Here is a 25,733-nt window from a genome sequence, read left to right on the forward strand (position 1 = left end):
AATGAAAGTGTATTTGCTTGAGCAGCCTGAAGCATGCACAAATTATTTTTTTAGGTAGACTCCTTTTAAAATAGCCTTAGGAGAAAATAATACATTTAATCCCTTTACTATACTCCAGATCCATCAATTGTTTCTAGCAACTACTTGAAATTTCTAAGAACTAGACAGCAGAAGAAAATCTCATAACTAGGTGGGAACAGTTGCTAATATTTAAAACACTGATAGATATACATTTGTTAAAAGTATGTTGCCTAATTTAACTTGGACATCTGCTGGAAGTACCACACTCAATTTTACAAATATGAGAAGGGAAGAAAAGGAGATCTGGAAGGTATGTTTTAAGTGACAAGAATTAGCTTAACAAATCATTATCTCATATTAATCGCTAGGAAGTATTGAAGTTCTTTAAACTCCTGATCTCTAAAACTCATTACAGATGGTATGTGGGGCAGAAACTTCCTTCAGCAGTCTTTAAATTCAGTGTTGGATATCCTCTTCAGTAAGGCTCATGACTGGGATTTTCCTCAACTTTATTTTTTCCTATATACTTTTTAGACTTATCACCTGAATGAATTGTTCATGAAAAATCCTGTCATACACTTTATTTCAATGTAAAAGGGCATATTAATATTTCTCAGACAAATGTGAATGAGAATTTTAAGGAATATGCTGACATTTAAATGCATAGGCCTTAGGTACCAGCTGTAAGGGAAATATTATGTTTTTCTACTCTCAAAAGTAAAACTCTTGAAAGAATAAATTGGAGAACTGCTAACTGCTTCCATTCTAAATTCATAACTAGGAGCAGTCTAATGTAATTTGATTTGGTCAATTGGAAAGTTCTTATCTATTCTTTGATTTCATGACAAAAGCAACTTTTTCATAATTATCTGATATTAAGAAAAAAAAAGGTTTTTTTCCCATCTAAGAGTCATCTGCTTTAGTTGTAAATATGACAGATCTTATTACTGTGCCAGTGAGCACTGATCCAATAAAAGGATGAGCTTGCACTTGCCACCATGGCTTCTGTCCTATTCCCACCTATCAGTTGCCACAGATTTGAAGTCCATCCAGTATCCTGGTGCCTGAATGGATTGTTTTTGTGGCTTCTCTAAGCTGAAGCAGCATTGGATTACTGTATCTGGACGAAAGGATAGATTAATGTTACAGGAGAAATAGGCATCACAGAGATAAACTTCAGGCAATTATTTGTTTGCATCAAGCCAGTATCTTCTCCAATTATGCTGAGAAATCGTATTCTTAAACTGACATTGCTTTTTTGAGCAATACATTTTCATGTTTGTAAATGGTATGAATGGATTTGATTCTATATTGTTACTTTGCTTAGGGTTAGAAAGAAAGGAAGCTAGTACTTCAGTTCTGTAGTTGCAATTATTTGCATTTCAGTACCAAAGGTAGATTGAGAAAGATCTCTTTTCAAAGCTGTCGAAGAGGTTAATGGTAAATAGAAGCTAGATTAAGTTCTCTCAAAATAAAAGGTTTTATAATTTCTTGTAAATAGCTGTAAATGAGTAGTACTTAGCCTTGTTTTGGGTAGAAAATAACAAAATAATGAGTATGTGTGAAATTTAATCTCTGCTTGTGTAGTAGAAGACAATAGCTTTTCTTCTGGTGAGTATGCATTTAGGCAATAAACAGCCCTTTTGAAAAAAGTGTTGCAAGAGAAAATGGGTGAAGACCTGTTTTCTGTCAGTATAAATGGAACACATAAAGTAGAAAGAGAACTCGAAATAATTTTCCTAAGCACTGATCTCTGGGGTGATCTCTATAATCCTACTTCTGTGTAGTAGTTGCAGATAAGTTTTATATGATGGAATCATTCAGTCAGAAAAATGCTTTTCCTTTCTTTCAGGAATAAAAGTACTTCTGCTATTAATAGGCACTGAAACCTTATATGTACAAATCATCATCCTTATTTTTGATTTCTACAGCTAATAGAAGCCTTGTAAGTGAAATTGATTAAAATGTGGAATACTTAAGGTTTGGGAAAGGATTGAGCTGGTTGATACCTCCCTGGAAATACCAGTTACAGAAGCACAGAATATTCTGAGTTAGAGGGACTCACAATGATCATTGAGTCCAACTTTTGGCTCTGCACAGGATACCCATGGGCTCATAGAATATGCCAGGTTGGAAGGAACTCATCTCCTGCACAGAACACCTCAAGAATTGCACCATGTGCTTGAGAATGTTTTCCAAATACTTCTTGAACTCAGTGCAGGACCTGTTCAAGACCTGTCATGTTTGTGCAGCATCCCTGATGGAAATGAGACCTGCCTTTCCCTGCCCAAGAGCTCAGGGTAGTCATATCCCTACTTTCTTTTGAGGTAGTTTCTGTGTTTTAAACTCAAAGTATTACATTGAAATTAATGCAATTTAGGCAACTAATATGGTATGCTGAAGGATAATAAATTTCCTATTAAACTTCAGAGAATTCAGCTCTGTCTTAAAAACCTTCAAGATGCTTACGAAAGATGTGCATTCTATATCCCTCTGATAGTAAAAAACCCAAATCAAAACAAAACTGAATCTCTTGTGAAAGTCTAGAGCTTATAAAAGCATGCTGATGGTTTTCAAATTTACTTGAATATTTTAAGATGTATGACATGTTCTGACATATTGGTTTCTTCTGCTTTGAAAAAATTAGTTTTCATGTCCTTAAATGTGTAAGTAGTGGAATTCAGTAGTAAGTAGAAACTATCTAAGAAAAACCTTTTTTAATCTCTATTTTTATGGGTGCTTAACACATAAAAATGAGATACTAAAAACTGTCAGTCTAAAATGGCACAGTATGGAAAAAGTGGATTTTGTTTTTTCATCTGTTGTTTTGCAGGTGCTCTTGGATATTTCAGAAAATAATTCTGTCAGCATTGGGATGGAAGACCTAACTACCATCAAGAAATTTGCAAGAGAAACTAAAAAGAAAAACATTTTAGTTTACGGTCTCCTTATCCAATATAAGGTATGTAATTATCTTTCTATGTGCAAATTATCTTCTTTTGCAATTTATATGATTAATGATAGAATCTTTATTTAAAACAGAATCAAAGGGAAATAAATATGACACGAAAAGGATTTTTTGGGAAGATTCTTGCCTGTTCTTGTTCAAAATTCAGACAAGCCTGTAGTTATACATAAAAAATGTAAGCTTTTTTGATTAGAGAGGAATAAATGGTAAACATTCTTTAGAAATCAATGAAAACATCAGAATCCTTTTTGTTTTTCTGCTTAGGAACTTGCTTTTTTCAGCATTAGAAAAGGAGAAAAATTGTGAAAGTACATCGAATCATGGTCTGCAGTATTTTATGTCTCTCATCAGAACAGTTTGGTACTCAGGTGACAGGAAGGCCATGGAGTATAGGTGTTGAAACAGTGTCTGTAATAGTAGCAAATTGCTCTGCTGGAGGCAAAAAGAGTTAGCACTCCAACATACTTTGTACTCACAAAAGCTATTTAAAAAGAAACCATTTGCCTGGGAAGCATGTTCTGTCAGCCAGAAGAGTGGGCTGCCTTGCCTCCAGTGCAGATAGAGTTTTGCAGCTTCTTAACTCAGTAAACAATAAAGGAAGAAATAAGCTAGAAATTTTAAAAACAAGAATAAGTGTGATCCTAACTGCTTTTTGTTGGGAGGTTGAATTATGTGTTTGGGGTTATATATAATTGATTAAATGTGGCTTTAATTTTATATATTTTTCTGGTATACCAAGCACTTGATTTTTGCCATCTAATTCTATTGCTTTATAAGAACTATCAATACCTATACCTATCAGTTTGTGCTTGTATAGACTTTTAATGCCATCACAGTACAAATATTGCTATTATATGACATTAGTTTGTCTCTTGTTTGTGAAACACTGAAGGACATGCAGCTGTTCAGTTTTCTTTCTGCTGCTATCAAACCCTATTTTTTTCAGGTGAATTCTGGCTTCTTTTGGTACAAAATAATTCGAATAACTATGGAAATATAGCTTTAAGACTCACCTTATCATGATAAAAAGTAACACTTCAAATATTGCTTTAGTCTAATGGCAGGTTTTGCCTTTTAGACTTTGTTGTGTGTATATGAGTTTACATGCAAGTGAATCAAATAGACATATGTGGATAGCAACAGTTACTAAAGCTGACTGGAAGAAAGAAAAACCTTTTATAATCTTTAGTGGATTTTGATGTGCATGGCACCAAGATATTTTAATATTAATGGGCACATATAAGAGCAGTTGAGATCTGAGTGGGAATTCTTGATCTGTGGTGATAAGAAGATTGCAGCAGACTGCTTCCTTCATTCTTTTAAAACAAAAAGCTAGAATCATTATATAAGATCACTGCAGGCAGAATCATCACTTGTTAGCATGGAGAAGGTCTTATATAGAGTAAAACATTTCAAAGTAAGTAAACTATTTCTGGCTGTCTTGTTTTAAAATGACTTTCAAACATGTCCTTGCTTACAAAGGCATGTAGTCTTGACTTCCTGCTGTCTAGTTTGATTGATAACAAAAAAATAGGCTGTACACATCATATATATTTGTATATATGTGATATTTGTATTAAGTTTAATTTTGGCTGCAGATCTATACAGAATATAATCGTTTCTAGGTAAAGACCTATGGAAAGACTTGGCATATGAATCTAGAAATGACATAGCCCCAAGTTTATTGCAGGTCTGGTTGGGACTAAGAGACTGTGAATAAAAGCAATTTGTTGCATGAAAAAACATCTTTAAAACTGTTTGTTTTTTCTTTTTTAATCTTAAGTCCAAAGCATGATTTGAGAATCACCAAGGCATTTTACTTCTAGTGCAAGCCATTAATAGATGAACCTGTATGTGAGTTCCATGCTTCAGGATGGAATTTCATATAAGCATAATTGAGAGTCCAGAAGAAGCAGAAACACCAAAACCACCTATGATAATTCAGGATAACCTATTATTGCAATAACTTCTGTCACTAGATGCTCTCTTGAAGTCCCAGAAAGCTATAGTTTATTTCAGGAAAAGTGTGATGAGGTTACTTCATGGAGCTTTTCTCTAGCTGACAGGTTTATATCATCACTACCAGGCATACACAGTTGGTAGGTACACACTTCCTAATTTAAAAAAAAAAAGGAAATTTATTGAGACATGGTTATAGTATTGTTCATGTGAAATTATGTTATGTTTAGAAGGGTTATATGTTAAGTGGGTGTAAGAATATGTTGATATAAAAGAAAATAGGGTTAGTCTTTTGGATTTTGCATTAGAAAGGCAAATTTTTTGAAAGAAATACATTTTGAAAATAAAGTTGTGTTTTTTAATGTTTTGGAACTAAGGAGTTCAGTTTGATGGTATTGAAGGAGCTGTGAAGCCCTAAGAAAAAGTATGAGCCTTTATTTTCACTTCTTAAATGCAGTGTTTGTTTGGTATCTAGAAAAAGATGTCAAGTATTTTTATGACTATTTGATACACTAAGAAGGTAATCAGGAGAATTAAAGGAAAGGCTTTAATGTGCTGTATAAATCAACTGCTTTTTACCTATGACAAGTGCATGCTCACAGCTGGTACACAAATAGTTATTTCTCTTACAAAGATCATGCATAGGATACCACATTACTGATACTGATATACAGATTGGATCCACTTCATAAAACCTCTAGTTTGCATCTTGAAAATGCTATTAATTTAAATGGCACTTATGAAATATTTATTTTTCTGTTCTAAATCAGTTCTGCAATTTTACAAGTGGTTTACACATTCAAAAGACAAAGAGTATTCAGTATCCAGAGTCTGAAATTATGGAATTAGTTTTGACTATTTTTCAGATAATTTGAAGGAAATAGCTGATAAGCAAGGTGAATTAAAAATAGGGAGAAAGGTCCATTTTTTATGGACGATATTACTGGCAAGGGTTCTTGAAAATTCTAACTCCTTAATTTAATGACAGGTTAATCTTGAAAATAGCTATGACTGGCATGATATTATTATATGATAGAATAAGAATATTTGCTTTAATAATGACCAAGTAGGATGAAATGGAGAAAGCAAATTCTGAATATTGGGAGGAAAACCTATGAAAAAAAGCCAATACTCTTAAATAAACAAAGTAGTACTTAGAAGGAGCCTTAAGAACTGCTAAAAGCCCAGAGAATATGAAAGCTAATGTCAAATAATTGCATCCATGCAGGGCTGGATATTTATTAAAAGTATTGATTTCTATCTTTGGAGCCACAAGATTTGGGAGGATACCTCAGCTGCATGTTGTTTTTCTATATTCTGAGCAATGGAATAATACTGAAATTGGGCCTCACACACACACATATTATTATCTTAAAACAAATTCTAGGTAATTAATGGGATTATGCTTGAATATGACAGTAATGTTTCAACAAAACCTTATTTTCTCTATTTACTGCTCCTCTCCCTTTAATAATAATAAAAATAATAGTAATAATTATAATAATGATAATGGTAATAATGATAATAATCTTATTACTGAATTACAAATAAAAATCAACAAAATAATCCAAAGAGAATATAAGAAGCATTTCTCAGCATTTGTGTTCAAATCCAACAACTTGTAAACGTTACAGAAATAAAATCTTGGTCTGTAGGTTTCAGTAGTGAATTCTTTACTGTTCACAGGGAGTAAAAAGAAACAGTAATTGTCCAAAATAAAGCACATTTGGATAGACATAGGAAACTACAGAGAGCTTTAAAATAAGAAAGTAACATTAATATATCTCAGCTATAGAACTGTATTAATTTAAAATAATTCTATTACAGAGAAGCACTGACAGAATGTTGTGTCAGAGCAGCAAATATGTGGTAAGGCTTGCCTAGGTAAGGTGGGCCCAAATACTTTTCCCTCTAGAACTTCTATTTGTTTAAGATAAAGGAACTATTCACTGACTATCAGAAAAATCACAGTGCCTACACTAAAAAGAGACAGATGATGCAATAGAGTAATTGTTATGAAGCTGCTTGAAACTAAAAGGAACCTGAACTGTGGGTGATTTCTTATGCAAACATACTGGACACTTACTGTAGCCTTAAATACTTTTTGAAGACAAGAGGCCCATCTTCAGTGTGGTTGATGGCTCAAGAAATACTTGCTGTGCTAGGAGTGTTTTATGTCTGTCTTGGTAAACCACAAAGGTAAACATTTATGATTTCTTTTTCATCAAAGATCCCTTAAAATAGTATTATGGGTAAACATTAAGGCAATGTTTCTCAAAAGAGAGAACACACCCCTCAATGGGATAATCCACAAAGTAGAAGGTGGTTTGGCAAACAGCAGTGAGATAATGAACCTGGAGGGCAAATGAAGTAAAATCACAAAATAAAACTTTGGAAACTCATTAGAAACAAATATGTTCTGCCCTACATGACTCCCACATACTTCTCAATTCACATAATAATCAGCATAGAATTGGTCAAATGATTGCAATCTGATTTAAATGATTGGGATGCTGCCTGGAGACGTCACTTTTCTCAAAATGAGGGTTTTTTTCATTTCAGCTGCAGTGACATAATAGATTGTAATGAATATGGAAATTTGCATTTATTCTTAGAAATCCTTAAGACCAAGTAATTACTGTTTAGTATTTTCAAGAGGCAGAAGTTGAACTTTTAAATATTGTGGTCTTCTGGGCTATTCATTCTTTCATCAAGGAGAATTGTGCAAATTATGTGATGACCCAGAATGGTCTTGTTTTCATAGAGTTTGGGACAAGGAGGAAAATCAAATCAGTCTGAAACTTTCTCTATGGATAGGCCCATAGAAATCAGAATCTGTAGGTTTTTTAATACAAACTCATAGCCAGTCATTCACCACTAAAACCAGAAATTTATATTTATGGAAACTTGACACATTTTTATCCTTAATTATTAGTACTATCTGCAATCAGTCATGAATGCATATTTTGCAATAAGTAGAACTGACATGATGAGAAAGATTTACAAACATGGCTTCAAAATGGAAGTCAATTTGATCAAACAAAGCCTTTTGCATCTGTTTTGTTCCATTCAGAGAATATCAAGAAATTTGAAAAGAACATGTCTCTGGCACATTAGTCAATTAAGTGGAAGTCAATTAAATGTATCAGTTCAAATTTTACCAAAATGTTGGGGAAGTTTAGGGCTTAGAGTCAGGAAAGGTTGTAAATACAGAACTTTGCAACCTCACTTTGCTTGCAACACTCTGGTGCCTGACATTGTGGGAAGCACAGCTGCTTTGCTGTGCTGCTGCTCATTTCATTAGATATCCTGAAGCTTCATACTGGAGAATATTGATCAAAAATTGGGATTGTTACTCTTTTATTTCAGAGTTTTAGTGTGTCTACACTGAATGCATGCATACATGCTCTTTTATTTTCTTGACACCTTTCTCTGTTGTTCTTGTTTCCCCTCAAGTCTTCCTCCTTTTCTAGGCAAACAGGTAACAAACTAATGGATTTTCTACCGACTTGCAACTCTTCTAAAAGCACTCAAATGAAGATGCCCACAAAGTAATTTCTCAGTGAAGTAGCAAATTCTCACTATGAGGAAGATGGGCTTTTCAGAAAAATAATTGGTAACTTTTGGGGCTTTCATTGAAGGATAATTGTGTAGGGTTTTATCACAGAAAGGTCAGAGAGTTGCTCAATTTGTCTCTGCTATGACGAGTTCTGTGAGTTTACCAAGCTGCATGGTATGAGGTTAATATTTTATGTCTTTTACACATGACCTTTTTAGAACTCATTTCAGCTTTTTATTTAACTTATAATTGGAGAAACCAGAGTTCTTCCATCGACTTGTCAGTCAAAGTGGTGAAGGTATATAGACATCTTCTAAAAGTCATTACTTCATAAAATAGCCTTAAATATCCTTGCTCTTATACCTCAGTTCAGCCATTGTGACAGTGTTAGTCAATAAATGTTGCCAGTTATTTCTTTTGTGGATATTTTTGCAGTATAAAACATATTCCTCTAAAATAGCTTCTTAGTATGAAGAATTTTGGGGAGCAAGTAGAGTTAAGGTGAACTACCAAACTCTCTAGTAGAAAGGAAAATATGTGATATACAATATAGGAGCTTAGAAAAGTATGACAGTATTAATTTTTCTGGATACTTTATTGTAATAGGAAATAAACATTGAATTGGAACCATTTGTAAAAACAAATACTATGAGCATCAAATCTGAGTTTTATCTTCAAATATGATAGTATGAGTTATTTTGATTTTTATTTCTTATTAAAGCTTTGATGTTGACCTCTTATCTCTTAATGGAAACATAAACATTTAAGATGAAAGGACTTTTAACACAAAATCTTGTTTGCAAACAAATGGCTTTTAACTTCTTTTTCCATTGCTAGCCTGCCTGACAGAAACCTCTGAAGTCCATTGCATCTGTTTAAGGACAGTTGCACTTTTGAGTTGTTAGTGCTGCAATTCTTCACTTAAAGTGATGTTTGCATTCTTGTATTGTCTAAGTTGGGCATCAAAAAGTAATCATCTCACTTGGCTTCCATGCTGTCCCCCAGAGGCATCATTTAGCAGCTAAAATACCTATAGTACAGAATACTAATTTTTTTTTTTTTCTGGCTTAGCTCTGATTACTTAAAGCAACAGTAACAAAGAAGCTTTCCAGAATTGTTCTGTGTGCTTAAGATTAATTTTGAAAATGTTAACAGCTTGCTGTTGTGTTAGTTTTCTAATGAGCTTTTGTATTTTGAGTGCACTTTTTCAATTAACATGAAACATTAGCATCATTAACATCATTACTATTATGGCTGGAATTCTTCAGATAACTTTTCCAGTTTCAATGCAAAGTTTAGTTTTATAGTGAAAGTTTGCAAAGGTTGTAGCACATTTTCATCACTAGATTGTACCAGGAAAATGTAGGAGGTTCTTCAGCCATTTAAACACAAAAATTCCCTTTGAGCTGTACATTGTAGTGACTGTAACAATTGTGCAGGCTTTTACTGCAGTCCTGCAGTGTGGTTATTCCTAAAATTTGTGCAGCAGAGGCAGTAACCATCAAATCTATATTGGAAGTATTAATTTCCTCTTTCATCCTCTTCTGCAGTATGATAGGATATACATGCAGGAGTCAAGTATTCCAGCCTCAGGCTAACTTTGGGATATTTCTTTGGAAGGGCTGGAAGATCTGTGGTTGGAGTTTCTGTGTATATTTGAGACACTAAGCCCCAAATCTTATTTCTGGCTTATGTCTGTCTGTTCAGTGAAAGTCATCCATTATGGATCATACCCAGTGCTAAAGTATTTAAAAATAATATGTGATGTTACACAAAAGCCCAGTTATGCAAAAGCCCAGTAATGTCAAGAATGAAAAATGCACCAGCCTATGCACAGCCACCAGATCCCAGTGATACCCTGTCTATCCTAGGAGCTGCTTTTTGCACTTGTACCTTTTTCAGATTTGTCACCCATCTCTTCTGGAAGTATCTGTCCTGATACATCCCAGATTTGGGTTTCACTGCAGTGGGATTTATTATGCTGCAATATGTCACCATCAAAGTGGCCATAATGGACCAGATCAGAAGTTTATCTAAGTCATTGTCTTGGGTCCAACCATAACTGTAAGGAAATCCCTAGGAGAGAATCAGATCAGGGCAAGCATATTTGACACCCCTAAATTTTCTCTTTGCACTCAATAATTGCTAACTTAAGTATTTCCCGAGCCTGACAGGTTTTCTGTGGAAGGATTAGCCCTGGTGGATTTCTGTTTCATGCTCTTGTCTTCTGAGATCTGTGTAAACTTTTAGCCTCCACTGTGTCCCCTAATGAACAATTACATAGACTGGAAAACAAAGAAAGAGAGTGGGTTCTTCACAAAGTAGTGTCTTAAGCACAGGGTCTTGCTTCTGGTCTGCTGAGATCTCATAATTTAAAAAGTGAAGTGCAAATAAAATGTGTTGTATTCACTTGCATTCAACTTCATTTATCATTTTATTGTCTAGTTACTCAGTTTATAATGAACTTCCTGCATTACAAGTCAGCCACTACGCTAATAGACTTTGTATCATAATTACACTCATATTCTTACTTGCTATTTTTTCCAATTTGTTTATGAATGTGTTGAACAATACAGATCCTATAACAAACCCCACCTGATCTCTGTTGGTTCTGTTCTGAGGACTAAGTGTATTCTCCTACCCACTTTACTCAGTCTTTTGAACAAGGATTTATCCCTGGCAGGTCTTCTGTCTTAAGTCCTGGAACCTTCGTTTTCTTAAAATCGTTGGGGAGGAATTTTGTTGAATGTGAATTCAACAACTTTTTTTTTGATTGTGAATTTTGTTGAATGTGAATTCAATCAACTGTCACCCACTTCTTTGAAGAAATAAAGTGAGAATGCACATTCAAACTTAAAAACAAAGACATGTTGACTTTATCATCATCTTAACTTGCTTTCTGCTATTACTGTTGAGTATTTGTTAAATTTTCTGGTATGGAGTTACACCTTTCTGTTCTGTAGTTGTCTGTATATTTTCAGAATTTTCTTGTTGTAAACTGGAAATTATTACCATACTGTTGTGCCTAATAAGGCAATTTTTAAACTGGAGATGATGCACACCACTGGGAACCTGTTGCTTCTCTTCATGAGTGATAAGGCCAGAACAATCACAGTGCATTCTGGTGCTGGGTTGTGGTTGCTGAGGGCTATTTATTTTTTAACATTTAAAGATAACAGGAGAAAATCTCATGGCAACTTCATCTCACTAATGTTAAGTTTCTAAACATTTCAGCTGGCTTTTATCTAAATATGTTTTGGAACATCTGAATATGAAAATATGTTTGTATCTCAAGACTATGATATGCAGAGTGTTTGAAGTTATATTAAACTGTTCTTTTAAGAGATGGAAATGCATGGATTGAGGCTTAACAGAAGTCAGAAAAAGATCATAGGAAATCTCCACTGGATAGTGATTTTCATCTGAATTTTGTTGTGAAGTATTTCCTGGAAGTTATTTCCAGTCAAATACTTGGATTGAATAAAAGTGGAAAGTGTCACCATTATTGATTTTCCAGTATTTTCATTCTGAACTAATCAAATTTGGTTTTAAAGCATTCTTTGAGGAGTTGCTTTCCTAAGCCAATTTTTATTTATCCTCTTAACTAATATTGTAGCCATATTCCAAGCCTTACAGTGTACTTTCTCACCAGGTCAGAGGTCATATTTTCTATTGAACATCAGAGCCCATTGCTTCACAATGTACTTTTATAAATCTTCTTGATTTATAACTCTTTTGCTCTTTGAAGTTTCTACCAAGCAGGATCTTTTAAAAAATGGGATTGTTTGCATTTGAGTTTTATTCAACCTGTGTGGTACTGGCAGCAGCATGAATGCACATTTTTGGCAGAACCTCTGCCTTCAGCTTTTTCCTTGACTCAGTCTTTCCATTCTTATGCAGCTATGAGCTCAAGTGTCTTTTCCTTGATTATTTAATTCCAGTGTTCTGTGCTTAAATTTAGCAGACCAGACTGAATTTTGTAGGCAAAATTTTAGCAAATGATATGAAAGATGGAGATAATGTGTGATTTCTACTTAAACAACAGCAGCATAATGAAGTATGCTTTGTAAGGCTCACTACATACCAACTTCATGGTGACTTGCCCCCAGAACTGTGCAATTTTAGATGTTTTTCCCTATCCTACGAGGTTTTTCATTATTCAAAATGAGGTCAAATGAGTTCAGAACTTTCCTTCGACTAGGTTAGATACCAGTTCCAGTTTTTGATTTTTGTCCTCAAAGTGTGCTCTATGCTTGCTGTGTTCAAGGCACAAAGATTCTTGTGGAATTATGGCATAACTATGTTTACAAGCTCATGGAGTTAATAAACTAAAATAGTTGATGTCAAAATGGACAGCATGTGCCTTTTCCTCTGAAGTAGAGGGTAGACTCTCTCTTTTGACTCTGCCTTTGGAAGCAGAGGGGATGTTAGTTCCTTCTGTAAAAGTTAAATTTCTTCTTTCAAGGACTTCAAAAGGTGGGGGGTCAGGGTGAATCTCCATTTCTTGTGGAGACTCCTGTTCTTGTGCAGCTTTTCATCATTTTGTAGATAATAGACTTCAATCTGCACATTTTCTCTACTTCTGTACTAAAGACATATATATATATACACACATATATGCATATATATATAAATAAATGTGTGTGTATATATATATATATATATATATATGAGAATTGTAACTTTTCCGACCTTGTTATATATACTATGGGAAAACCAGGTGATGCAGTTACCCAGAGATAAAACATCTTGAGTTCTACTCCTTAAAAGTAGTGGCAGTAACTGAGGAGGAGTCTGTCTTTCAATATTAAAACTGAAGCAAAGGTATTAATGTTTCAGAGTTTGCATTTATTTTGTGGATTTTAAAAATCATCCATAAAATGCTGCAGATGCTTGTGTTAGGACTGTAACTTTTATTTTGCTTCCTGATGAATAATTAACACAGTGACATAAATGTGGCCTAAAAATAATTACATTTCTGCAAAGAGACTGAAATATTGAGGTTCTACAATCAAACTTTGCTGATTTTGATTTTTCAGGACTTGTTCAACAGTGGTTGGTATGAAGGGTCTAGTTACTCAAAAATTTTTATGGAGAAGGTTTGCAGTGTATTCTTAAATTATGTAAGCAGAAATTATGAGTTTGTTGTAGGTAAAATGTTTTATGTTCAAAACATTCTTTAAGCATTGTCTTATACATCAGGAAACAAAACAAAAAGTAATATTATTAGAATTCCATTAGGGAATGGGAGCCTAAGCAGGGACTTACTTTTGGATAGGAAAGGATTTTATGATGTATTTGTAACATTTGCTCTCAAACTTCTTGACCATTTTGTTATGCTGTATTGCAAGTGCATCTGTAGGAGAAACTTATTGCACCAGCCAATGTTCTATCATATGAACATTTTCAGGAACACAAAGGGAGGTAAGGCAGAGTATTAATGTTTGATATATGGCGTAGTAAATTTGTATGCAGGTGTTTGATCCTGTAGGAGAGGGTGAAATAAATGAAACTCTAAACAGAGCCTGGTTCTAGGTCAGTTATCATGGGAGACACATGTAATGCTGTGGATCACTTTTCAGATCCCACCCTTCATCTCTGCCTGGGCAGGTTTGGTCTGACAGAAACCATGGCTTTATTTGTATGCATAAGGGCAGATGATAAGTTAGAATTACTCTGATACTGAGAAATGTGCATTTCAGGAGCTCTCAACTTTGAGGGAGCAAAGTTGAAGCTTCAGTGAGACTGTGCTTTAAATAGTGGAGTTAAAGTCTCTGTGCTGAGAGAGTTGCAGTCCGTCACTGATACTTGTACTGAGAATAAACTTTCAGCAGGTTTAAAACTGTCATTTCTACTATATGTCCTAATTGCTTAATTGATAAGAGTTTACTGGTGAAAACCTACTTCTGAACAACAATCTCTGGTTGGTATTAGTGGTGTGCCAAAATCAGAGAATTTTGTCAGTGCCTTAGGTATTGAATAAAGTGTTTTAAAGGTAGTTTGCCCTGATATGTCTTGCAATACAGTGTAGCACAAGAGTAAATTCAAGCCCATTCTCATAAAGCCATATCAAATCCTTGTTGAAAAGTTATATTCAAATTTACTGTTATGCTTCTATACCCTCTACAATCACCTTATGAAAATAATTTAAACTAGGATTTCTCTAGAAGAAATAGCATGAAGAGCTATTTTTTCATGGAAGTATATGTTCTCTGCATGTACTGTTTCTAAATCTTTTGGAAAAAGAGGAGTCTGCTTTGTTTATAAAGCTTCAAAATGTTTTGAAGTGATTTATTGCACTCTGAAGTTCCATTAATCATGTTTGTTTGTATGTCAAAATTCCATTTCCTAAAGTTTACCCCAAACCCAATTTTAAGTAGTTAGCTGTTAATAAATAAGGGCTAACCATGCATCAACATCCAGTTGATGTAAGATTTTGCTGATTAACTAACTAGTAACTCTTACTAGCATGTCATTTTTTTCAGATTTTACATCAATTTTGCAATAAATAGAAATTTTGGACAAGGTAACAGTTATCTCTAGGTGCAGCCTCTTAGCTTTTTTGACATTCTACTAAAGCTTGTTTGTAGTTTGTTTAGATTTTTTCCCTTCATGATAGAGACAAGGCATTTTACTGCCTAAAATCATCCAACAAATGTTAATTATGATCTTTCTAGAGCTTATTGAATAATTGGCTCAGTGAACTCAGATGATTTTCTAATTTTCCTTAATTCCTTATCTGACTGATCAAAGTTTTGCCGAAAAATACCTTGCCACACTACTTTTTTCAGGCATGAATTAAAAACCTCTCTTTCTATCCTAAACAGTATAATCTCTTTGCTTGAAATAGTTCATCTCAGGACTGAGAGTGCGAATGAAATTTAATGGTGTAAAAAACCAGCTGCTGAAAGTTCGTGTGTCAATCACAGCAATATCAAAGAGAAGTTGGCAATTCTGTAGCTGTACTGCTGCTTTGTTACCAGGGTTTGCATTTCTAGTGAAGAGGCCAGTGTGGTTTCATGTGCCAGCAACTCCTTGTAACCTTGTCTGTAATACCTTGAAACTGGTATGTTTCTAAAAGAAATGGATCTCAATGTCATTGCTAAACAAAACAAGTAGCTAAAAACGTTGCTTTTTCTTCATGCATAGAAAAATAGGAATTAAATGACAAAAAAAAAGAGCATCCAACTCCTTCATTCTACATGCAAGATTATTCCTTTATGCAAACATTGCTCTCTTTGCCTTCCTTCTGTACTGGTTCTAGTAACTTTATTCATCTTGCCTACATGACTTGATAAAGCTCATCTAAAACATGTATTTGTGCTGTATACCCATCTATTTCAGCTATTCACTGCTTGGCAAACATTGTTATGTAATTAACTCTGTATATTTTTCCTTTTCGGATTCCTTATGGTATGAATTAGGCTATTTTATACTTCTATTTGACAAGGGCATATTTTGTACTAATCAATATTACAACATTAAGAAAAACTGCTTGGAGACTCGCTGGCTCCATGCCTAATTACCACCTACATATTCTTGATTAAGTGGGATATGAGCAACATCTTTTAGAACACAGAGACACATAGAAATGTGCAGGGTTATTATTGAAAAACAACTGCCCAAATCACAGTAACATACTTCTTTTTTTGTAAGTCAGGATCTTTCTTCACATTGCCTTTTGAAAATAATGTTCACTCTTGCCTCAAATAAAAGACTACCACAAATTAAAGTGCTGCAACAGGACAGAGCTGAGATAACTTTTTCTTTACAGAAAAAACAAGTGGGAAACTTATTTTAAAATAAGACTTTTTTTTTCTTAAAAACTGAAGCATTGGTGAAACCATCAAGAGTTGGCCTTGGTTTTCTTTTCCCCAAAGATTCTGTATCAATATTCCATTTTGCTAGAAGCAGTACAGCTGTGTTGAAGAGAGTACTTGCCAATATAATTAAGGATGTGAAGGATCAGATTCATTTGGGAAGGGAACATTGGTCAGAGGACCTCAGAGTACTAATTTACATCATAAGTTTGCACCAGATTGTGCCAAAATGGGAATCATACTCAGTGTCCATTCTAAAACATTGCTAAAACATAACAGGATCAATTTAGTCTGAAATGAAATGAAATTAAATGTTTGCACATGGCTCTTGACATTGTTTCCATACTGAAGTGCAGCAACAGTTTAATTTTAATCCTGGAGCAAGTGTTTTGGAAAAAAAAAGCCCTCTGTATCCTGATAATATAGCAACTATTTCTCCTTGATGATGTTTTTCCACCAAAGAGCACAGGCAATCAAGTGTATGGGCAAAAGTGAAGTTATTGCAGAGAAGCACTAGAATCTTTGGTGGTTTTTAACTGAAGGAGAGTTTTTAAGGTTAAATAAAAAAGTTTTTTACACTGGGGGTGGTGAAACACTGGGACAGGTTGCCCAGAACCCAGAATCATTCACAGTTAGGTTGGACAGGGCTCTGAGCAGTCAGATCTAGTTGCAGATGTCCTGACTCATTGCAGGGGGGTTGGATTAGATTACCTCTCGAGGTGCCTCCCACCCCAACCATGCTGTGATCCTATGATTGTGTACTTTGGCATTGGGCTAAGCTAGTGCACTTCAATGGTACTAGTCCTATGAATCCTTTTATTCCTGCGATTTTATCATTGGTAGCAGCATGATTATTATTTCTACAAGTTTTAGTAAGCACTGTAACTTGATATCCTTATAAATTGTGTTTATTTTAAATTCATGCTATTTGTAGGATTTTACTTTATTTGGTAATCAAGGTTAGTACAAGATGAATGTAAAACTGAACAAAAGCTTTCCACTTAAAAACAGGGTGCTTATTTTGGTGCCATTAGGAAAGACTCTGTTGGCCATGCATAGAGGTGGCTCTCCAATTAGGAAAGGAATGTTCTTACTTTTATTGTTTTCTTAGCACATGAAAGTGTATTTACTCTATGCAGTGCTATACACAGAGCTATGTGATTTGTTCACTTACTTAAAAATACTTCTAGCTGTCCTAACATTGTGCTTTGTGTAAAGTGAGCAATGTCTTGGCTGCATCTTTTGTATTTGATGAGCTCCTCCTTCTATGCAGCCACTATAGTAGCTTCTGCCCATTCATAGGGATCCTTGATAGAGTTCCTGCTAGTGGAGACTCTGTCCAGTCTGAGCAATGAGCCAAGATGGGATTGGATGCTACAGTAAATGAATTAAATTTAATTGTAAATTCTTCTTTCCTCCTTTTTTTTTTTTTTTTTTTTTTTTTTTTTTTTTTGCCTGAGGAAGGTAAGCTGCCTTCTGGCTGGGAGAACCAGCATAATATTAGGAATAGTTTTTACTTTTTTCTTGAGAGACAATACTTTCAGGCACATGATGTAATTTTGGGGGTCGTCCTGTGTATTGGACTCAGTGAACCTTGTGGGTCCCTTCCAACTGAGGATATGATATGATATGATATGATATGATATGATATGATATGATGATTAATCCAAATTTGGCCAAGTGATTCAGCTGTATAAACGTTCTCTCTTGTACATACACTGTTGATGCTAGTGAAAGCTACAGTGGTGAAATTTGCAGACATTCCTCTGTATTCATCATGGATTATTGTCCATGGGTTTCAGCTTTCTTTATGGCTGCCCTTTCCACAAAGACTTTGAACAGACCCCACACAGGCTTTGGCATTTTTTCCCCATTTTTTTTTTTCCCCAGGGAAGACACTGTAGCTCAATGCTCCTATTTGGTGGTGGTATACAGTGTGTTCTAGTTGCAATAGGGTTTTCATGTGTTCATAACCACCTGGTGTCAAGAAGAGAGAATAAGGAGTAAAGAGACATTTTAGTGGGATGGGGTGAAAAAAGAAAGACAGGAGAAAACATTGCAGAAGAGAGAAATAAAAAAGACTGGGGGCAGGGCAGCAGCATGAACTTGGCTTTTTATGGCATGGGTGGAGTAGACAGTGGAGTCCATAATCATTTTACCAGTCTTGGTAGTTTGCCACACTTGTTAGTGCTGTTCCCAATGGGTCTTGTGGGACAAAAAGTGAATAACCATATGCTATTAAAATGCTTTATGCAAAAATATCCTGAAATAGTATGCACAGAAACTCCTTCATTATTTGCGTTCTGACACTTGAATTAACATTTGTATTTTAAAAATGAACACTGATACAGTGAACGCTCTATTTTCTCAAAAAGGCATGTAATATAAAATTAATTATAAGCTGGCTCAATTGAATGTAGACCATGGTCAACAACCCTTCCAGAGAGCAGGAAAAGCATTGCAATAACCACATCATCTCTGAATGAAGGAAGGCTCTTCTACTCCTAATGATGGAATTTGGAAACTCTATCAATACATACTTCATAAATATAGATGAAAATGCTACTCATATTTTTAATCTTTCTAGAAGATCTAAAGTATTTAAATTTAAATTTGCAGTTCAGATGATATATCCCCATTTGGCAACTGTAAAATAGGTCTACTTTTTAATATTCACTCCAGGGATATAGTGAGAAAAATAAGATTAAAGATATGATATTAAAATAAGATAAGAGGTTTCTAAGGGTTGTGCTTTGTAGGCATGTTTGGAAATATTTTCTCTAATCTATTGAGACAATGTTTTACTACATATGAAAGTTATCTTGAAGATATGATTTAGGACAATGAGCATGCATTTTACATAAACATGTTTTATCCAGTAAAGACCAAATATTGTCTTGAATTGATGAGTTTATTATCATGGCAATAATATAGATCATCATAAAAAGATAATATAGGAGGAGAAATCCAGAAGGATTAATCACTGCAGTCCAGAGGTGAGTTATTTTATATAACAATGAAGTTTTATAATGCAGACTGGATTTTTAACTGACTGAGTATAAAAAAGTGTTGATTTGCAATCCCTGAAGCATAAATAGTATATTTCTTCATCAGTCAGCAATACTTTTATTACTATAATTAAAGTCAGAGTCAGTAGGATTTAAGGCATCTTTATCCAGATGATGATTATATATTTATTACTCAAGTTTCTAATATTTATTTTAAAACAAGACATTGCTAAATATGCTCATCCATGCAGGAGCACTCAAGGCCTACCAGGAGTTACAAATGCACCCTGTATTGAAACATGGCATGCTATTGTATTGATGAAGAGTATCTGTTCATCATGCCATAGAGGAGGCTCAAGTGCTAAAGTGGGAGCAACAACAAAACTGTTCTTTTTTCGTGATCAGTCAGATGTAAGTAAAAGTACCAGCAATGCAGATCATGTTCTTGTTATTCTATTTTACCCACTTGCTAGAGATTATCAGCATCTTTCAATAGAGAATAAACTAGGATGCAATGGTTTTAGTATAAGCAAAGAGGAAGAGTGAGCTGGAGTAAAAATTCAAGTAGCAGAAAGGAGTTGTAAAAATCAGAAAATAGTGTTCTATGCAAAATTCCTGTGAAATTAGCCTACCACAATCCTTAATTTCTGTCCTTTTCTCCACCCTGGAATTGACATCAGTATCAAGTTAGCAAATACTTAGTGGCTTCAGCTGAGGCATTTTAGCTGGACTGCCCTTGTTGAAAACACCATGGGATGATGAATAGCAGTTTTTGAAAATGCAGTGCAGTTAATTCATAAATCTCCCCACAGACTCCCTCTTTCAGACATATAGTAGCCCCAGGTCGGTATCTGCGGAGGAGTGGAATGCGTACGGATTCACAGCTTTACTTCACAACTTCTTGTGTGATTCCACGTTTTCCTCCCCACAGCACTTTGTGTCTTTTAAGTCTATTGTGTCTCAGAGTTTTTGAACTGTTCATGCTATTAGTTTTTTTCTTTCCACACCCTGTGATAGGTGAATAGTCTTCTGCAAAGATCTTCGTACATACTATTGCAATTATTAATGCTTTCGTTGTAAGTGAACATTATTTATGAGATACTTGTAGAGTGATTTATCTCTTTTCAAGTATGAACAAGCTATCAGGTTTAGAAATAAGCACATTTATATTCATTTCTCTGTATCTGTGATTGATGACACGACCACTGATGCTATGCTCTGTGTGGGGGAACACATTCTAGGGAATGCTGTGTCTGGCCAGATCTGGAGATACAGATCTTAGTCTCTCTGTCATCTTTTGTAAGAAGATCTGGGAGGAATGAACATACAGAGAGAAAGAAAAAGTGGTGAGGAATTCTCCATCATAAGCTTGGAATAGAAAGATTGTACCTCACTCTGAGCTTTTAGCCTGAATAGTGGGGCTTTGGTTTCTTTTTTGTTTTGCCAGTTTTTTTTCCTTGTAAGATTTTGATTTGTTCCATTGCTTTGATATTCCACAATTATGGTTTTTAAGAAAAACACTTATTTAAAATATATTCTCTTTATGGCATGCAAATTAATTATACATTATTTCAGAATTTATTTTGATACCACATTCCATTATTTATATGTGTTTATAAACAATGTGGGGTTTGGTTAATTATATTCAAGGAAGCTGAATTTAAAGTAGACTGGGTAGAAGCCTGGAACCTGTGAGTCCTAGGAGAATGGGGGGTTTGTCTGCATGTCTGGTTTTGAGAAGCAGGATTTAGTTAGTGTTACAGTCAATGTTGGTATAACAATTTTTCAATATCTTGATCATGGATAGCTCAGGAGCAAGAGTTTGCACAGGAAAGTGGTGGATATTTCCTCCAGTTTTATGCTTATATTTACAAAATGTAATTCATAACAGCTACTCAATTTTGAAAATGATTGTGCCACACTACTCATCATATTTCCCTGCATATGCATGTTAAAAAGCTTTCCTCAATGACTGATTAAGACATTCAGTAGAGACCCAATTATCATCTGAGATGCTGAGGGAAAAATAATTTCATGTCAATTAAATGAGTTCTGAAGTGACGCTGGTATATCCTATTGAAAAAACCCAACACCCCACTGTTCTTGCAGACTGGTTGATAATACTATAAAAATTAACATTAGCGAAGTAACACTTTCACTTTGCATTTTAAAGTAAGATAATAAAAGCAACATAAAACAATGGCAGGGCCATTTATTCCTTTGGAATTGCAAAGTAAAACTTAACTCCCAAAATAAATACACAGATTTACTAAGACTTGCAAGAATAAGAAACTTCTCCCATATATCTTTAGGCTGCCAAATTGAAAATATTTTCAGGATGTGTCAATACTTGAACAGTATAGAAGGAAGAGCCTCAGATGGATCTTCCCAAAGTAATCCTCTGGTATTGGTGTTGTAGTACCTTAGCTTGGCTGACAAATGTTAAGTATGTTAATGGCGTTTTTTGTTTGTTTGTTTTAAGTTGTAACACTAGTATAACAAAGGGAACCACTGTGGAATCATACCATATTGTATTGCTCCATGTGGAATATACTACTGAAATATTCTGCTCGTACCACAGACTAATAAAACCTCATTGTCTTTGCCATTGACATCACTGTCAGTAATCATTGTCCCCCCTGTACCAGTTCCACCGGAGTTTTCATGAGTAATGTGAACATCTCTGGGTTCAAGACTTGATCATATCATACTGCTCCATGTGAGGAAAGATGTTGTCTATATAGAGTTACCTATGCACTTTCAAAAAATACTGTTTGAAAACCTGCTCCAGCAGTCTTGATTATACCTTTGCCTACTGTAACTGAAAAAAAAATCATAGGCACCTGTAATTTATAATGAGCATGGTGATAGCACAATGCCAACTCATAGCAGAAGGCCTTGACTGTAAGCTTTTGACAGTATCCTGAAGTTCTGTGTGTACTGTATGCTTTATCCTATGTCCCAGGATGATGCAGTCTCATCCAGAGATTCTGGTGCCTCCAGCTGGCACCAGACTAGAATCAAAGCAGCAGTGGTGTTAGAGATTCCTAGAAAAAAAATTCTCTCCTTAGATTCAAGTGGCTCCCTGAAGTCAGTTCATCTGGGGTATTCTCACAGAGTATCTACTTCAGATGGAATTGTGGGAGAGGGAGGGAACTCCTGATGGCTTTATGGTGGCACTTCAGTGTAAGGAGAGACAGGAAGACTCAAAGCAGATACAAAAAACAACAGAAAGGGCTGACTCCATATATGAGGCTTATAAAGGAGATGCATGTCACTGCCTTTGCCTCCTGGTGTTACCATGTCTGACAGCCAAAAGGATGATGAAGGATGATGAAGTGCTTCACCAAGTATCCACCTGATATATCTGCTCATGGAAACCAAAGATTTGTGGGATAATTATCCTTGGAATTTCTGGAGTGAAAATACTTTATCTGGACCTGAGGTTTGAACTAGACTGAAGTAAAAATCTACAAAATATATATTGTGTAATTACAAGGTCCTCAGCAGCATCATTGCATTGGTCTGCTCTTACTGTGCTGCTCTTCTTGGTGAAGACAGCTGAATTTAGGGAACCCTGGGAGATACTCTTTACCTGGGTTCTTTGGGTTAAAATATTGACCTGGGCTTCAGTCTTCTGTCCCTTCTGCACTGGAAAGCAGCAACAACTCTCTTCTCTTCACAACACCTTCTTGCCTTTATCTTGCCAGGCAATCTTCCATTCTCCTGTCATCTTTTTGGTACAGGAAATTCTCTTTTCCTTTCACCTGCAGCAGGAGCAACATTCTTTTTATAATCCAATAGTCCCTGTCCCTTATTCCCTTCAGCAATAGAATAACCTGTTACTTTTATTATTTACTCTAAATTATCTTAATTTCCCTTATTTTCCAACTCCTGTTCAGAAGTTTCCACCCAGCTCCTCTTTTTTTGACTACTGGTATGGAGCAGAAGTGGTCTGGAATGGATGTTTGGCTCAAGACAAACCCAAAAAGCCTGGATACAGCTAGTATTGTGGCTATTCTTGGGAGGAAACATCTTGCAGCCCAGTGAGACACCCATCTGAGTGACCTTTTAACCTCCATGCCCCTCACACAAGTCATCTGTCTGCCTCAAGAGCATCTGCTATTCTGCACAGATGTTCTGTGACTCTTCTGAGGGATCCTGTGCCAGATGGCAGGATCCATGAAATGGATCCCTGTCACTCTCACTCCCTGTTGTTGGACTTGAACATAAATACAGTCTAAATGCAATGTTAATGAAAACAGCATTAAACACAGCTGAAAGGTACACTATGCAATTTATTCTTTTACTAATTGCATGAACTCTTTGAATCAAGATTTTTATAATGTAAGTAATAACTGCCAACTCTTATTTTTATTCCTTTTTATTGCCTCAGGTATATACTCAGGAATATATTTTTTTGATATTTAAATAATTGGTAACAGAAAGTTGACAGTTACTAGAAAAATTATAACCGTGAATCATCAAGACAGACAATAGCTTTTTTTTTTAAACATGGGTGGGTGATATAAAAGACTTCCAGATGTTATTTTGTTCATGTCCTTCATCAAAAGAGAATATTCTGAACAGGCTGGCCCGAGCAGGTAGAATTTCTCAAATATTGATAATTAGAAATTCTTCCTGACATATCCCAAACTTCACTAAACCCTCTCCACTGGGTATGTGTGGCAATCTGAATAATTCTGCAATCTACCCAAGAGCAGCATGATCCTAAGTGGAGCTGGTGGTTCCATTTCTGTTCATATACTTTTACAGTGAGATGAGCAGCCTACACTGACCCATATTTGCTTGGTGGATTTTCAGGATTGTGCTTGGTACTGTAGTTGCAAGGAATACAATAGTGAAGTACACAATAGTGAAGCAGGTAGAGAAGGTACTGTGTGCCTAATTTGAGAGCAAAGCAAACTGTGGTGGGAAATGCTTCATGAGGTTTAATTCATAATTCACAAAAAAATTATGTACATAAGGTTCTTGTCTTGGTAGGAACAGAGTTCATCATCTGCTTTATTTGTGGCAATTTGTTTTGATAGACTGAAGATGAAAAAAGTGTGAAAACAATAAGCATTGTTATTGCTCAGTAGTATTTTGGTCATTAACTAGAGAATGTTGTAAAATTCAAAGTGATGGGAATGCAGTTACCAAAAAAATATTTTGTCACAGCATGCAGAAACATTTAAAGCCAGCTGGTATTAACATAGCAATTTTGTACAGTTTTACACAGTCTGCTTGTTGACTGTAATGGTCAGAGTTCAGAATGTGATTTTCTATTAAGTGTAAACATCTATCTCACAACATATACAAGGTAGCCAACCTGCTGGTTTGATGAACAATTATAAGGCTTGTCTGTGAATAGTCACAGAATCACTCAGGTTGGAAAAGACCTCCAAAATCATTGAATCCAACCTGTGATCCAACACTACCTTGTTAACTAGACCATGGCACTAGGTGCTACAACCAGCAGTTTCTTCAAGACCTTCAGGAATGGTGACTCCACCACCTCCCTGGACAACTTTTTCCAATGCCTGATGACACTTCCTGTGAAGAAATTCTTTCTGATGTCCAATCTGAACCTCCCTTAGCACAGCTTGAGGCCATTTCCTCTCATCCTGTGACTGATTGCCTGAGATAAGAGGCTGACCTCCACCTGGCTACAACCTCCTTTCAGGCAGTTGTAGAGAGTGATAAGGCCCCACTTGAGTCTCCTTTTCTCCAGGCTGAATGTCCCCAGCTGCCTCAACTGCTCCTCATAGGAATTGTGCTCCAGACCCTTCGCTAGCTCTGTTCACTGGATACACTTCAGCACATCAATGTCTTTCTTGTAGTGAGGAGCCCAGAACCAAACACAGGGTTTGAGGTGTGGCCTTACCAGTGCCTCACCAGTACAAGAGGATGAACACTGCTCTGGTCCTGCTGGCCACAGGCAGCATCAATAATAACCTAGTAACAAGCAGATAATGTGTTCTGTCAGGTGCTTGTTAAACACCTTCTACATAAATGCCATTTAAACTCTGTTGCTGTTTGCTGATAGAAAGTTTTGCTGAAACACATGCTGCAACTTAAGCAAGCAGGACTGTGTTTGATATGAGATATAAAAGTATACACCTCTATGCAAAATAACATTCTAAAAATAGGTAATTCCAAGAGGTATGTTAAGAGAGCAGTGTGGATGTGTGCAGTGATTTCACTGGTGCACTGAGATGTGATGTACAGCTGAGAACAGCACTGCTTAGAAAGTATGATAATGAAGTACATTGTGCTTTTGTATTGGTGTTTTGCCCCCAGCTTGCTTCTTTTGCTAGTAAATGTTGACAGTTATACCTGCAGGTTGATGCCTGTTTACAGCACTGTCAGGAGGTTGGAAGGGATGTCTTGAGATC

General features: G+C 35.5%; 1 protein-coding gene across 1 annotated transcript in view; it reads left to right on the top strand.

Annotated features, from left to right (window-relative positions):
- CRPPA (CDP-L-ribitol pyrophosphorylase A) overlaps positions 1 to 25,733 on the top strand; it is a 106,410-nt gene that overhangs the window by 59,244 nt on the left and 21,433 nt on the right. The window contains exon 9 of the mRNA XM_079302125.1: positions 2,855 to 2,983. Coding sequence (XP_079158251.1) covers positions 2,855 to 2,983 — 129 coding nt within the window. The remainder of the gene's footprint in view (positions 1 to 2,854; positions 2,984 to 25,733) is intronic.

Source organism: Erithacus rubecula, assembly GCF_903797595.1.
Source record: "Erithacus rubecula genome assembly, chromosome: 3".
NCBI lineage: Eukaryota > Metazoa > Chordata > Aves > Passeriformes > Muscicapidae > Erithacus > Erithacus rubecula.